The sequence below is a fragment of the Hemibagrus wyckioides genome, linkage group LG17 (genome assembly GCF_019097595.1).
Source record: "Hemibagrus wyckioides isolate EC202008001 linkage group LG17, SWU_Hwy_1.0, whole genome shotgun sequence".
NCBI lineage: Eukaryota > Metazoa > Chordata > Actinopteri > Siluriformes > Bagridae > Hemibagrus > Hemibagrus wyckioides.
The window spans coordinates 20,970,705-20,986,980 of record NC_080726.1 but is presented as its reverse complement, the minus strand read 5'-3'; the positions used below and the strand labels follow the sequence as shown (position 1 = coordinate 20,986,980).

The 16,276-nt window shown below is 39.6% G+C and overlaps 1 protein-coding gene across 1 annotated transcript in view; it reads left to right on the top strand.

Annotated features, from left to right (window-relative positions):
* Window positions 1–16,276, top strand: part of grik4 (glutamate receptor, ionotropic, kainate 4) — a 403,962-nt gene that overhangs the window by 303,058 nt on the left and 84,628 nt on the right. The window contains exon 8 of the mRNA XM_058414559.1: window positions 152–205. Within this exon, the coding sequence (XP_058270542.1) occupies window positions 152–205 (54 nt within the window). The remainder of the gene's footprint in view (window positions 1–151; window positions 206–16,276) is intronic.

Here is a 16,276-nt window from a genome sequence, read left to right as displayed (position 1 = left end):
TAGGTAATCTTAAAGCTTCGCTAACAACAGTGCGGCATTACATCGCCACTTTTGCTAAATGAAATCATCCGTTCATTATAAAGCCATTTGAAATGTGTTAGTCATCAAATGAGCATGTCCTCTTTTTTCTGTTTCTTTTTCTCTCTCACAGGCATCAGAGTTAGGGATGCTTTCTATCTACTACACCTACATCTTCACCTCGCTGGTAAGAGACTTTGACCTTCTGCTTTTTTCTGCTTGGAATAATCATGTGAAATCCTACTGTGGCCATTAGTGGTATACTACATTCCTCATTAACAGAGTCTTCCTGTTATTCCTACCTTATACGTGTTTCTACTGATCAGTGAAAGCCGAGCACAAACCGTGGTGAATAACTGTATTATTACTGATATTATGAAATTGTGGAAAGTAAAAGGAATGTCAAGATGGTGCTAATAGATTGATATTTGTCTTTCATTCAGCTGACATTGTTGTTTTAGCTGGGGTGTTTACTCGGCCTAACCAAACCTACACATTTATTCTTGGCTTTGTTTAAACTCAGACGTTTAAAGGGCAACCATCTAGCATTGCCTCTGAACCGGACTTCAACTTCGACAGTGCTTCCTTTCTGTCTCATTTGAACAAGCTTCATTTCCAGTAATACTTCTCCTCTGTTCATGCATTCCCTCTGGTTTCCCTGTTTTAACCAGTCATCCTAAAGACTGCAAAGCGATTTGTCCGCTGCCAAAGATTTGTCTTCATTATGTCATTATCGCCTCTTAAAATGGCCTGTGAGACATGAATAGTGGCCAGTATTTCGATGAACCAGACAAAGGTGGGGGGTTTTTTCTGCCTTGTGATAATGAGACACTTGCTTGAAGCAGCGATAACTAATCTCATTTACTCACATTGCAGCCGTGATGCTGAAAGATTTGTCCCAGGTTTTTTTGGCCCATGTGTATGTATGAGTAGTGAGCTCTGCATTATTACCCTACATTAGAGCAGTGGAGTGTGTCTGCTGCCCATGGGCATTTCTTTTGTTCAATGAGTGTCAAACACATACTGCTGTGTTTAAGGGTATTGGCATTAAAGTGCTCTTCTCTGTGTGATAGTTGTTTACATGCCTTTGTATTACAGCTGTAATGAGAAAAACCCTGCAAAAATAAACACTAGTATTAACGGATCTCTTTCGCACCATTAGATGTTCAACCGACAGGAAAGAAACTGAATATTAAGTAAGTGCTCAAAACAAATAAAGTCAAGATGGATATGCCAGCTGGATTCAGGAAAGGCTAAACGGTTGAGATTTGCCTATTTGGTGAAGCAGTTCTCAAAATTTCCTTATTGAGATGCAGTTTTTTTTCTGATAAAGTTTAATTAGATCAGGTTATTATTAGAGATTTGGACAGGAATGTACTGCAGGTTTAGTGTCATTTATAGCTTCCATGTAATTCTCTACTGAATAAATCTAGAGACAGAGCATCAAATTCTATCGAGATTCATTATAGAGTTATGCATTTAATCTGAACTTTCAAGATCTTAAGCCGAGTCTAGTGAATATTTTCCCGTTAGAATCATGCAGATTTGTTGATGCTAAGTCATCAAGAATAACAACTACGGAAGAAACTATGTAAGCGTCTGGTGAACTAGAGCTTTCTGGAAAGCATTATAACAAAAAGCCCTCTGTTTGGGCGTCTCCATTTGTTCCAGATAGGGAAAACATCCTTTTGGGATCGATAGTAATATTTCATGCGCTACAGCACAAAACAAGAACACATGCCTGCAATATCGAATACACGGTCAGTGGCAGAATTATTGACTCCCTTCAAACGCTAACAGCTACTTTTCTTACCCCTAATTAAAAAAAAAAAACATATCCTGAACTGCATACTAGAATTCATTCTACTATATGTAAAAATGCTTTTTGTGTGATGCTTTTGCTTTTGCTTGGGTTTTATCGCAATTTTTCAGTCAAATTCATTTAAATGAATCTCTTGTGTGACACGGACAAGTCGGTGATTTGAGCACGAGGTAACAAGGAGAGATTTTATCACCATTATCCTGTCGGAATATTACTAATTCCTGATGGTATAACAACACAGGAATAAAGTTTATTTTCACAGTTTAGCCTTTTTCAAATAAAAGAAACAGAACTATTTCTCACTGATTTTAGAGTACTGCATTTAGCCAGGTCTGGTTGGTGAGCTATAAAGAGATCATTGCAGTAAGATTTGTATAAGCAATAATGCTTTACTGTGTGAAGTAGTGTTTTCATTACGGGTTTCACTGGAACTAAGGGACTTTTTAAACAGCATTTATATAAGAAACTCATGTTCGGGTACATAATTCTCTTCTCTTGAATGTATACTGCACAGTTCCTCATAGTAATCGGTTAGTTTACATATTAGCTCAAAGTAATGTTTGTAGGAGTTGTAGGAGTTTTGCTGTAGTGTCTCTCTCTCACTCTCTCCTGTAGTTATCTGGTATTTTCTGATCATTTGGGGAACACTTGGTTACTCAGTTCTGTAGCACTTGTTCCCCTGTTCCACGTCAAACAGCTTGCCTGTAAGACACTTTGGATGACATCTGGCAAATAAACCAGTATAAGTGTATTCAATGAAAATGTTCTTAGTCTTCCTGTGAAAAGCTGAATTCATTTATATTTACTAATTTGTTAGATCATAATATCTACTGTGATTCAGAGCTGGGGCAGGATTTTAATCAGAATATTGACTAAACACAAGACAAGGGGAGTAAGGACTAAAATGTACGATCGCTGCAAATACAATGAATCAATGAATCAATGAATCAAACTATAAATCAATGAATCAATGAATCAACCTATAATTGATACAGTCTAACAAGCTGAACAAGACTAACATGAAGCAGAATGTCAAAAAAAAAAAAAGTACACCTAACATTCATTGTATGGATTTATGAACACCATATAACTACAGGTCACTGTGTAACACCCAGAAATCATCTTGTTTGAGATTTTCCAGCAAAGACATATAGTAAAGAATGAAGCAGTATTTGCAAGGAATACCACCATCACATAGCAGTTATTCCCCTCTTAGGAAGTTGGGGTCATAGTGCAGGGTCAGTCATGATACAGTGCCCCTGGAGCAGAACCCAACAGTGGTACAGAGCATGCACAGCTACGACTGCTCTACATTCTCACTCTTAATAAAGTCTGCAATGTCCCCTGAACTGATTTACACAGTTGGGTATTTTTATGACCTTGAAAAGAAATCCCAGCTTCAACCACAAGCTCATCCCAGTTTCACCAATCCACCAACATGTGAAGTTGCCAGAGCAACTCTTTTAGCTCAGATTATTGCTAACAAGAAGGCGTTTCTTCAGAAACACCCATTCCAAGTCAATATCATGCTTAGACTCGTAAGGTGAGTATCTAAGTGACCTCAGCACAAAATGGATGTTCCACACCATCCTAAGAGGCCTTGATAGTTGAATCCATCTTGATCTCTGTGGCAAGGCTTTAATAAGTCTATGGGTCATTAGAGTGATGCCATCCTCGGGTCTGTGGTTCTCTGTGTGGCCAGTCATGGTTGTGGCCACTTGAGTACATTTTGTGCAAGGCAAAGAAAGCTGTTTCTTGCTACCCTGCTGCTTTAAACAACTGTCTGAGCAGATCAGCATGTAGCTAAGCCTGAGACCAGGACCAGATGGACTACATTCAATTTCAGGTTGATGTGCTTTGACCTTATACCAGGGAGCACATGCATAGACTACCCATGTGGCACCACACTGCTCCTCAGCCTGCAAGGGATACATCAGTCACGATTATTTCTCACCACTGCTTGCAACCAAACACATTTTTTTAGGAATGTTCTGCATCACCAGTGAGTCAATGCTTGAGCTTCTTTAACCGAGACAAGAACATGTTTTTATTCTATAGAGATGACCTGTGCATCTGTCATCATTAGTCCTCGCATTCTCAACAGATACAGATTCTGCACATCTGATTGGAAGGCCTAATGAAATCCATCACATGTTGGAGATTGAAGTGGTGAGTCTTCTAAGTGAATGTAGCCTCATGCAGATGAAGGAAGTAACATGGTTTGGACCAGAAAGGTTGATAGGTTGGGGTCTGGAGATGGGGTCTGGACAAAATCCATTTGAATCAACATAAGCTAAATAATGACCGATTAACCCTTTTCTTTCATACCTGTGTCAAACAGAGAATATATTTATAGATGTACACAGATCAGGCATAACATGACAAACTGTCTAATATTGTGTTGGTTCCCCTTTTGCTGCCGAAACAGCCCTGATCCGTCAAAGGATGGACTCCACTAGATCCCTGAAGGTGAACCAGCATTAACTTGAGAAACAGTAGCTTGTCTGTTGGATCGGATCACACGGGCCAGCCTTAGCTCCCCACGTGCATCAGTGAGCCTTGACCGCCCATGACCCTGTCACCGGTTCACCACTTTTGATAGATACTGACCACTGCAGACTGGGAACACCCCACAATAGCTGCAGTTTTGGATATACTCTGATCCAGTTGTCTAGCCATCACAAACTCGCTCAAATCCTTTGTCCATTTTTCCTGCTTCTAACACATCAACTTTGAGGACAAAATGTTCACTTGCCACCTAATATATCCCACGTATATGCCATGATGAGGAGATCATCAGTGTTATTCACTTCACCTGGCACTGCTCTTGAATGTTAAGCCTGATCGGTGTATATTATACTGAGTCTTTGATCCCTGTTAAGACCTGGAGCAGGTGGTGGAACTATACTTTGTATAGTCTGTAAATTCAGTCTTCTGTATTCACTGATCTGATGTAATTGGTGCCAATGAGCACTTTTGATAGTAGTGGCCAGTCCCTGCCCTTCAGGTGCGCATTCCTTGTTCCCTGACCTCAATGTGTTCCATGTAATTCCATTACACAGTGGAGTAAACAAGGTGCACTTAGATGTTTCTCAGCTAGCTAATTACTGCCTCTTTACTTCACATCCTGGATCCGAAACAATGTTAAATGTTAATACCTACCACTCCCATTAACCACACATTCATATCATTATCATATAGCAAGGTTCCATCACACAACTATTTCAAAATACATATGATGAATAAGGTATAATGTTCATTTTAAGCAGTTTATAGCCAAAATCCTGATCAGGTGCAGAAACCAGTGTAGCTAATCTGAGAGTTTCTTAGGGCTACAACACACACACCTATGCAGCTCACACACACATATTATACCTGTCTACACACTACACCTGCTTAGAAATGATTGTTCTAATTGTATATACTGTTATATACAACGGTCAAAAGTCATTACAGTAAGAACTAGAGCATCCAGTACAAGTATTAGAGCTTCAGTCTTATTCCATTTTACCCACCAACTCAGGGGCTTAAATATCACTAGACACACTGATTATAGCCATTATATAGTTATTATACTAATTAGTTACATTTGGATGTACTTGGTTGAACACACACACAAACACACACACACACAAAACAATAACACATATAGATGTGCATTTGTGTATTAATGTTGCTTATTAATGCTAACCGCACTCACCCTTAATGTCTATGTCCAAACATAAATCTTTTACTTCTTCTGCTTCTACTTTTCCTCAGCTAAATGCCAAAATCCATGTATTTCTGTTAATATAGTCACATTTGGTCCCAGGATATAGATAATCACAGTCTGGTGCCAACACATGTATTGTATATTCTCTAAAGATTTAAAAACAATATTCCAAAAACATAAAAGTGGGCCTTTATAACATATTCATACGTAGTAGTATTTTTTCTCTATAATGATAATTGGGGTATATTCTGTCATGTTTCCTGTAATGTAATGACATGTAAAGACAAACATTCATTGCAAGTTTTAACATTTAGCTTTTCATAACCTTCCCAACATCCTTCCATTCTCTACACGGCTTATCCTACTGGGTCACTGGGAACTTTTAACTTTAACTAGCCTTTTTTTAGCCAGGAGACTCGGGGCACAAGGCAGGGTACATCCTGGATAAGATGCCAGTCTATCGCAGGCCACAACTGCACATACACTACAGATGCCAATCAGCCTACAACGCATGTCTTTGGACTAGAGGCATGGGGAGAACACACACATTCCAATCACACACGGCAGAGGCAGCAATCAAACCCCATCCCTTGAGGTGTAAAGCAATCGTGCTAACCACCAAGCCACCATCATCCCAACACTGCTTTATAAAATATACTGTACATAGAAAAGTGGCCTCTACATGAGCCACTGCAATGTATGGATTTTCTCTCATTTCTGATATTCTAGCACCATCTCACTAGGAACAAACACAAAACAAACACTTGAGTAAACACAGCAAAACAAATGTCTCTTTTCAAGATTATGCACACAACATGACATTTCATGGCAGTCTGCTACATTTGTAAATTACTCAAGAAAGGGGTAACTCATTCATCAATGTCAACACACACAGACTATTTCTCTCTCTGCATGTCCTCTCTCATACTTAATATTTTCTTTCTTCCCGGCTCTTTCACTGTCCCTTTTAGTAGCCCTTATCTTTCCTTTTTGTCCTCAATTCCTCTCTTTTCACCCCCTCTTTTTACATTCTCTCCCACTGTCGCATATTCACACACTCCCCTCCTCTCCCGTTGTTTGCGTTTTGGCATTAATGCACCACCACTCTCATCTCCACCTCTACTGGTACTTGTCTCTCAAGGCCTGCCATATACCTTGATTCCCTCTCATCCCCTGATCTACCTCTGAACCATCCACCAGTATTTCGTCTCTTTGTTTATAGCTTCAACTGCTTCTTTACAACAGGCTGTTTAGAGACCATAAAGTGGCTTCTCCTTTTATCACATAGAAAAATGTTGTGAAAGCCTCTTATGTCTCTGCCTACCCTTTGCTGAAACACTGCAGATATTTTCAGGGATTTTTTTTTTTAAAAAAAAAAAGGAGGTTATAATAGAAAGGTAGTACAATAGCAGTCACGATTTTTTTTCCATATTAATGCCAAAAATTCCACAGAGGTGCTGGTGTTGCAAATAAATGTTTAATACACTTCCAGAAAATTGTTTTTCTGTAGGCTCTTATGCATGGAGATGATATGCAAAGGCATAGTTCAGTTTCAGCAGGATTTGTCCCCCTCAAAGCAAATTTACTGCTGCTACACGTGTGAACAATGTGAGCTGTGTTTCCGAGTGTGTGTATGTTCTCAGTAGCACTAATGTCAGAGGTTAGTTCATTGGCCAGCAGCACTACACAGTCCAGAACAAAACAGTAGCCTTAAGTTCCCCTCAGCTCAGCTACACTACCTTACTTTACCCAGTCTATCACAGAAGAGATAGACAGTTCAGCAAGCTGCTAATACCTCTCACTTTACCTTTCTTTCTTTCTTTCTCTCTGTGACTCTATCCCTCAACATTAACCTATGGCCCTATTATACACCATCTGCTTCAATCACCATGCAGCTTGTATCTGGATGCTATAATTACAGCTATATGACATATTAATATGCAAATCAGCTCAATAGATTTGTAAACTTTGCCTTGTTTTAGTGTAATGAATGAGATAGACATCTCGTCTATTGTTTTGGGCGAGCGTGTTTGAAGCTGCTTGAAATGCCTGCTGTGTGTATTGACGCATTTGTTTTCCAGCCTGATATAATCCTGATACTTATGATGCATGAATAGACAAAGCGTAAACATGCTCTATAATTCTGTTTATTTTCTAAATCATGCTTGTAGGCTTAGCAGTAAAAGTGTGTTTATGTGTATTGGGTCATTGTGGTGCTGTTTCTGTGCAAAAAGAAAACCTTTGTATTTCAACTGCATAGCGTATATAAATATAAAATAAAATGTATATTAATGAAAATATTTGATAGAATAATAATAATAATAATAATAATAATAATAATAATGATAACAACAACAACAACATTATTATTATTATTATTATTATTATTATTTTATCTAATTAAAATGAATGTGTATAGTATGGCATATAATAATAAATAAAAGTAGTTGTAGGAGGAGGAGAAGGGGCAAGAAGAAGAAGAATTATTACACTAATCAATAAAATAATATATTAATATTAAAATTCATACTTAATACTGCTAATAATAATAATAATAATAATAACAATAATAATAATAACTGTTATTACTAATAATCGTTATTTTAAGTGCTCTTTTTTTATTCAGATGTTTTATTCAGCTTTCTACTCAGACATGTTCCATTATTTTATGCAATATTGGTATTTAACTGTCCTTACACTGTATGATTATCAGCCTGATTTTGCTGTTGTAGGCACATGGCAAGGGATAATTATTTGTTCAGGATCTGGGATCAGTGTTCTTATAGCACATAATGTGATCTGCTCACTGATGGCCCATTTCCTGGCACCACAACCAAAGACAGCTGTTCTGGCATTGTCAGAACATTTTTATTAAACTCTCAGAGTGCGATTACTGCAACAACTCTCGTCTAAAAGCCACCAACAGCAGGACACCATACGACTATGCCAGACTCGCGGGACAGCTACAGATACCACAGTGTCCATGCAGAAACATGAACAAAATATACAGAATTGAACAGAAGAGCAGTTTGAGTTGAACTGAGGCAGCAGACAGAGTGTTTCTGTGATTTCTGATCGAGTGACAGGGCAGAAAGGGACATGAGATTTATAGGAATAGAGAATGAGTTATAGCTTACAGGTATGGAATATCGCTTTTGGAAATTTTCAAAAGTAATTGCAAATTATGGATGAATAAACTGTGCCATAATTCAACTAAAAATGCAAACTGCTTATTACTCTGTCATTTATGTGACACAAGCATGCAGTAACTGACAAATTTCTAAATAGCATTAGCAGTTGCGAGTTCATTTCCTCAACATTGCATATGGAGCAACTTAGAATTCACTTTGCATCTGCATTTCTTCCAAAGAAGCTTGTCGGTCACCATCGTGGACGGGAAGATAGTATACCTAATGCTTCTATTTGGAAGTTACGTCCTTATTTGAGTGTGTAGCTAAGTAATAAGCAAGCCAATACCTGGTATTTATTATTTTGACAGTGTGACAACCCTGTGCTTCATCAAGTAATGACAGCGTCTTATTTATATTCATCGTATTATCTGATGTGAAGAACATGATACAACGCAGACTCATAGAATTTTTTATTGCGATCATCTTGTACAGACGGTGTGACGAGTAATAATCGTAAAAGAGCACTTGCATGTGTGAGAGCAGCTTTAGGGAAATTACATTTTAGGATTTTTTAATTATTGAGACACAATGCTTCAGTCTAACAGATTCTGCATATCACTAATTATGTTGAAGAACAGAGTAGCATATAGTTGTATAGTTGATCAGCCATAACATTATGAGCACTGACATGTGAAATGAAAAACACTGATTATCTCCTCATCATGGCACCTGTTAGTGGGTGGGATATATAAATATATAGCAAGTGAACATTTTGCCCTCAAAGTTGATGTGTTAGAAGCAGGAAAAATGGGCAAGCGTAAGGATTGAGCGAGCTTGAAGGGCCAAATTATGATGGCTAGACCACTGGATCAGAGCATCTCCAAAACTGCAGCTCTCTACAAGTCCCATCCATGGAGACCCCACCTCACAACGTAGAGAACTTAAAGGATCTACTGCTAACATCTTGGTGCCAGATACCACAGCACACCATCAGGGATCTAGTGGAGTCCATGCCTTGATGGGTCAGGGCTGTTTTGGCAGCAAAAAGGGGGACCAACATGGCAAGTTTTTGATCTTGAGTTCATAAGTTTCCAAAAATGAAACTTTAAGTAATCTACTGTCTTGACTACTTGTAAGCTGAAGCAAAGCTTATCTTCAAATTGACTTTACTCATATGTTTAAGGCAGAAGGTGAATTTTTTAAATGTCTTAGAGTTTTGAGTTTCCAAAAGTGCCACAGTGACTGAATCTGTTTGTGTACACACAAGTGGTCAAGTGTGTGTGTGTGCACGTGTGTGTGTGTGTTTGTGTGTGGTTGTGAGGATCTCCTGCTCAACAGGCTATTGACGAGGACCTAGAGAAGGCTGATGAGTAATCATTGGCATCAATTGGCAATCATTGTTGCCCTCCAGAGACGAGTGTATTGCTGCTGAGCAAATCCCTCATCAACAAATGAGTGTGAGAGGACCTTATGTGTGTGTGTGAGAGAGAGATAGAAAGAGAGAAAGAAAGAGAGAGAGAGAGAGAGAGAGAGAGCGAGCATGTGCAGTAAGCAATATTAATTCCTAGCTTTGGCATGAGAAGGTCACTGATAATCAAGAGCTGTTCAATTCACCTGCAAATAGGTTTTTTTTTACTGTGTGAAAATTTGTCACCATTAACCCCTGAAATGACCCTTTCTTTTTTTTCATCTACTGTTAGCAGCGAGGTTAATGGTATGATCCTGGTGGCTTGAACTGGTTTGAGGAAAACCAAAATGAAAGCAACAGCAAAAATTATTCATAACTGTTCCAGACCAGAAACATTGATCTGAAATCTTTCATACTTATTAATAATACAGAAGAAGGCTATGGTGGGTTAGAGTTTAGCATGTTTAACTTGCACCTCAGTGGTTGGGGGTTTGATTCCTTCCTCCATGCTGTGTGTGTGTGTGTGTGTGCTAAGTCTGCATGTTTTCCGTGTGCTTCAGGGGTTTCCTCTAAGCAATTTGGCTTCCTTTCCCAGTCCAAATACCTGTCCTGCATGCTGACTGGCATCACTAAACTGATCATAGTGTGTGAGATGTGTCCTATGGGTTGGCACCTCGTCCAGGGTATCCCCTGCCCTGTCCCCTGAGTCCCCTGTGATAGACCCCAGGCTCTCTGTACCCCTGTGTAAGATAAGCATACAGAAAATAGATGGTTGTTAATGTTAGTTTTCATTCTGCAGACCCTTCTAGCTAGGAATCTTAGCTAGGAATGTTTTTGGATCATCAACACTAATTTCATTCAGTGTATATTTGCTTTGCATTTAATGTGGTAATGTTACAGAATTGAGTCTGAGAGTGAGCCAATAGATCCCCTTCCTGAGCTCTGTGAAAGACACTTCACCACTTGTTAAGGAGTCTCTTGTGGGTTTATTAATTCTCCTGAGATGTAAACCCTCTGTTTGTAGTGTGCATCCAACTTCGCATTGGTCCATTTAATGTTTCACACCAGCAGTGACATCACACAAAAAAAAAACATTTTGTTTTCCTTTTACATCTGACACTCTCCAGAGTCCAGAGACAGGAGATGACGTAGCCATTAATGACGTAGGAAAACTTCAAAATACTAAGGCACAGTAGCATCTTTCTTTTTGTCCTGGACTGGAAAACCTTACCAGGATTTTTTTTTATTTCATATATTTATTCTTGCTCTAGGCCTCCTGGTCGTCCAGCGGCAGGATCCCGTGCTCTCATTGCCACGGCCCGGGTTCGATTCCCAGGCAGGGTACCAACCCAGCCACTGAAGAGTTAACTCTCAGTGCCAGTCCCAAGCCTGGATAAAAATGGGAGGGTTGCAACAGGAAGGGCATCCGGCATAAAAAAAAACCCAGTGCCAAATCATGTGGATCAAATGATCTGCTAAAAACAGCAGACCCTGCCATTGAACATGAGCCAGTTGGTGATACTTGCTGTGTTATGGGATTAAAGTGTTTGATTTTAGCAAAACTAAAACAGAAACGATGATATCGGCATTCTAGTTCAGCAAATATTGAAATCCGTCAAATATACAGCAAGAGAAAAATCCGTCTTATTTATATTTTTTATCCTGATTCAATTATATCTGTATAGCGTTTTGTCATAAGGCAGCTTCACAGAAATCTAGAAATTCAGGATATAAATGATAAATGTATCAGGTCAGAGGTCATAGTGGCAACTCAAAAATTGCATTAATTCATTCATTCACGAGATTTATTCTCGTTTTAACATGAAGCCTATCTTGCTGAAGTTATTAACTGGTCACTGATATCAAATTGAGAACAAAACTGGTCATTGGCAATTGCAGTCCAAAGCCATATTGATATTATCCACAGCTATACCATCTATCTTTACAGGCAGCACCAGAGAGCAGAAAGGGTCAGGAGTAGCATGCGACCCTCGAGAGAGAGAGAGAGAGAGAGAGAGAGAGGGGGAGAGAGAGAGAGAGAAAGATTTTTTCCCTCTAGTTTCTCTCCAATCTTGTCACCTGCCAATTCCCACCCATCAGCCAACTCTCTCTGATCACATGACAGCTAAGAAGAGAGAAAGTGAAGGCTTACATGTGCTTCCTGTGAGACACATGAAGTCAGACAACCTCAGATTACTGACCTGCTTTATCACTTGTCAGTGTAACGCATTTACAGGAAGATGCTATCTGCCCTCTTTTGCATACAAGAGCCCGCAGAGACCGGTGATTGACTAGGAGCTCTCAACTGTTCTCTCTTAGCTCCCAGAGGATGATCTCTCGATGACTGAGTGAAAGCTTTTTCTCATTAATGGCATTTGGTGACGTATATATTTCTTATGTATATAACTGAGCAACTGAGGGTAAGGGCCTTATTCAAGTGGCAGCTTGGCCGTGTTGAGACTTTAATCAGTAGTCCAGTGCCTTAACCATTGAGCTACAATTACCTTCACTAGCTCATTCTGACACGAGTCAGCCGTGATGCACTGTGAAGTACTTCCCTCCAGAAATTTGGATTTTGAGTCAGAAGCCATTGAATTTGTGGCCAGATGGGTGCTTGAGTATATGTCATGTAGCCAGATTGTATGCAGTATAGATATCTTTGTGGATATCGAAATAGTCCTATGAGGTCCAAAACCGCAGAAACAACACTGTAAAACTACAATACAGTGAAAAAAAATTCCAATATAAACAGCAATTCGGAGGTCAAGTTTTATAAAAATGAAGCCTATGCAATCCGTCGTGAGTTTCCTTCCGCTTGGGTTTACTCACGTACATAAGGCAGCAGGTCAGCTTTCATTTCTAAGTTTCTAAACCATCTTCTTATATCATTATGGGTAGAATAATCATGAGGACGTAATATCCATAGCTATAAACTGGACGTTGAGAAGGAGGATTGTAAGCAAGCTCTTTATACTCTTTATACGGATTTCAAATGTCACTTAGTCACGACGATGTCTAATCAGATTTGAATCACTGACCAGAATAGTCTCCCAAATTCATGTCTGATTGATTCACTCAGTGATAAACTGTCCTGAAACTCAGTTGGAATGTCAGGAAACCAGAGTCCATGTTCCTGGAACATTTCTCAATTTTCCATGCCAGTTGTCAGCTCTGTAGACCAGCAGAGACTGGTGCAGTCTCAGCCTGATTGTGGATCAAACCCATTAATCAGCATAAAGGTTGAGTAGTTTAATGGCTTCAGGTGAAATGAGTGCGTTCTGTACGGGACAGTCACTGTTAGGAATATTTAGGATGTGAATGAACGGTAATAGATCATGAGAGGATTTCCTGCCCATGTAAGAGAAGGAGTCTGCTGCCCTTTGTTTATGGAGGTGTTTAGAAGAATAGTTTTTAATCACTGTGATCACTGATTACAGCAATAAGGTGAAGCACACACCTATACACACACACACACACACACACTTCTCCAGCTATCTCTACTACATTAAGGATCCCATCGTAATGATTTTCTCTGCTTGAAATCTGAACTGTTAGGTCTACAATGCATGCCTGAGTGCTGTGACGCACGGAGAAGCCGTAATGTCATTCGAAGGTTAGGTGAGCGTGAGATCTGTGCTGATGACACATGACTTATTATAGCCGTCAGCGTCTATCCCTCTCTTCACGGTGCTTATTCATGTGCTCATATTTCATTTTCACGCCATACATACCTGACTCACTCCAGCATCTCTCTTCTAGCTCAAAGTGCTTCCATTTGCCCTCTAGCACACACACACACACACACACACACACAAAAAGCGGCAGGTTTGTCTTACTGCTGGCTTTCAGGGTCAGTAGTGTCAACTCAACTGATGATTAACTTGCTATCCCACACACACACACACATACACACACACAGAGTTGCCAGAGGTATTATTCATCAGTTATTTTGGGAGATTTTAACTAACTCATGCTGAGTCCTTAATGTTAATCTAAACCCCCCCACACACACAAGTATTCATGTCATTATAGCACTAATTCCAGAATTAATACTTAAATATGAACTAATGATGAGTTATGGCATGTACTAATCACAAACTAATAAGGAGCTAACCTTAACTACGACACGAGTCTTATGAATTCATGTGTGAATAATGACCATCTTAAGTACACTTTAGTACATGTTTGTTATTTAATATATTAATTAAAACATAGAGGTTAAATTAACATATTAAATCCAGTTCTATCTGATTATTTTAGTCTTTGATAGAGCATGTTTGATTAATACATATATATTTTATATATACATATACACTATATTGCCAAAAGTATTCGCTCACCCATCCAAATAATCAGAATCAGGTGTTCCAATCACTTCCATGGCCACAGGTGTATAAAATCAAGCACCTAGGCATGCAGACTGTTTTTACAAACATTTGTGAAAGAATGGGTCGCTCTCAGGAGCTCAGTGAATTCCAGCGTGGAACTGTGATAGGATGCCACCTGTGCAACAAATCCAGTCGTGAAATTTCCTCGCTCCTAAATATTCCACAGTCAACTGTCAGCTGTATTATAAGAACGTGGAAGTGTTTGGGAACGACAGCAACTCAGCCGGAGCGGGGTCAGCGGATGCTGAGGCGCATAGTGCGAAGAGGTCGCCAACTTTCTGCAGAGTCGATCGCTACAGACCTCCAAACTTCATGTGGCCTTCAGATTAGCTCAAGAACAGTGCGCAGAGAGCTTCATGGAATGGGTTTCCATGGCTGAGCAGCTGCATCCAAGCCATACATCACCAAGTGCAATGCAAAGCGTCGGATGCAGTGGTGTAAAGCACGCCGCCACTGGACTCTAGAGCAGTGGAGACGCGTTCTCTGGAGTGACGAATCGCGCTTCTCCACCTGGCAATCTGATGGACGAGTCTGGGTTTGGCGGTTGCCAGGAGAACGGTACTTGTCTGACTGCATTGTGCCAAGTGTAAAGTTTGGTGGAGGGGGGATTATGGTGTGGGGTTGTTTTTCAGGAGCTGGGCTTGGCCCCTTAGTTCCAGTGAAAGGAACTCTGAATGCTTCAGCATACCAAGACATTTTGGACAATTCCATGCTCCCAACTTTGTGGGAACAGTTTGGAGCTGGCCCCTTCCTCTTCCAACATGACTGTGCACCAGTGCACAAAGCAAGGTCCATAAAGACATGGATGACAGAGTCTGGTGTGGATGAACTTGATTGGCCTGCACAGAGTCCTGACCTCAACCTCACCTTTGGGATGAATTAGAGCGGAGACTGAGAGCCAGGCCTTCTCGTCCAACATCAGTGTGTGACCTCACAAATGCGCTTCTAGAAGAATGGTCAAAAATTCCCATAAACACACTCCTAAACCTTGTGGACAGCCTTCCCAGAAGAGTTGAAGCTGTTATAGCTGCAAAGGGTGGACCGACGTCATATTGAACCCTATGGATTAGGAATGGGATGTCACTTAAGTTCATATGCGAGTCAAGGCAGGTGAGCGAATACTTTTGGCAATATAGTGTATATTATGTTTGATAATACATACATAATAAACTTGTCTTAACTAACTCAGGTTTGTCGTTATTATCACCGTAGTTACAGGTAGCTCTTCATTAGCTGGTGATTAGAACTCATCTTTTGTTTGTATTTCAGTAAGTGTTAACCGTAAAGAGTTACCATGGGGACGAGTGGACCTCTCTGCACTTTCACATACACATACATACAGCATATACCTTTCCTGTGAAGGACTACTATGTCCTGGAGAAGAAGATTCATATAAAAAGAAAAACATAGTCTATGGTAAAGGTTATAAAACTTTTTTTGTTGCCAAGGGTGGCTTTAACTCTAAAATAATAATAATAATAATAATAATAATAATAATAATAATAAAAGTTCCTTTTTTATGTAATTCAGCAGTTCAGCTATTAGGCTTGTTTTTTAAAATATGTGTACAATAAAAAAAAGCTTATATATATATATATATATATATATAAAATGTCCTCCTAGTGGTCCAGGGGCAGGATCCCCTGCTCTCATTGCAACAGCTCGAGCTAAGGTTAGGGTTTAGGGTTAGGGGATAGGGAAACTTTTCACCCTAACGCTAAACCCTAACACTTAAGCCCAAGTTAACTCTAAACCCCAATTTTATCCCCCAAACCCTAAATCCAACCCTAAACTCTA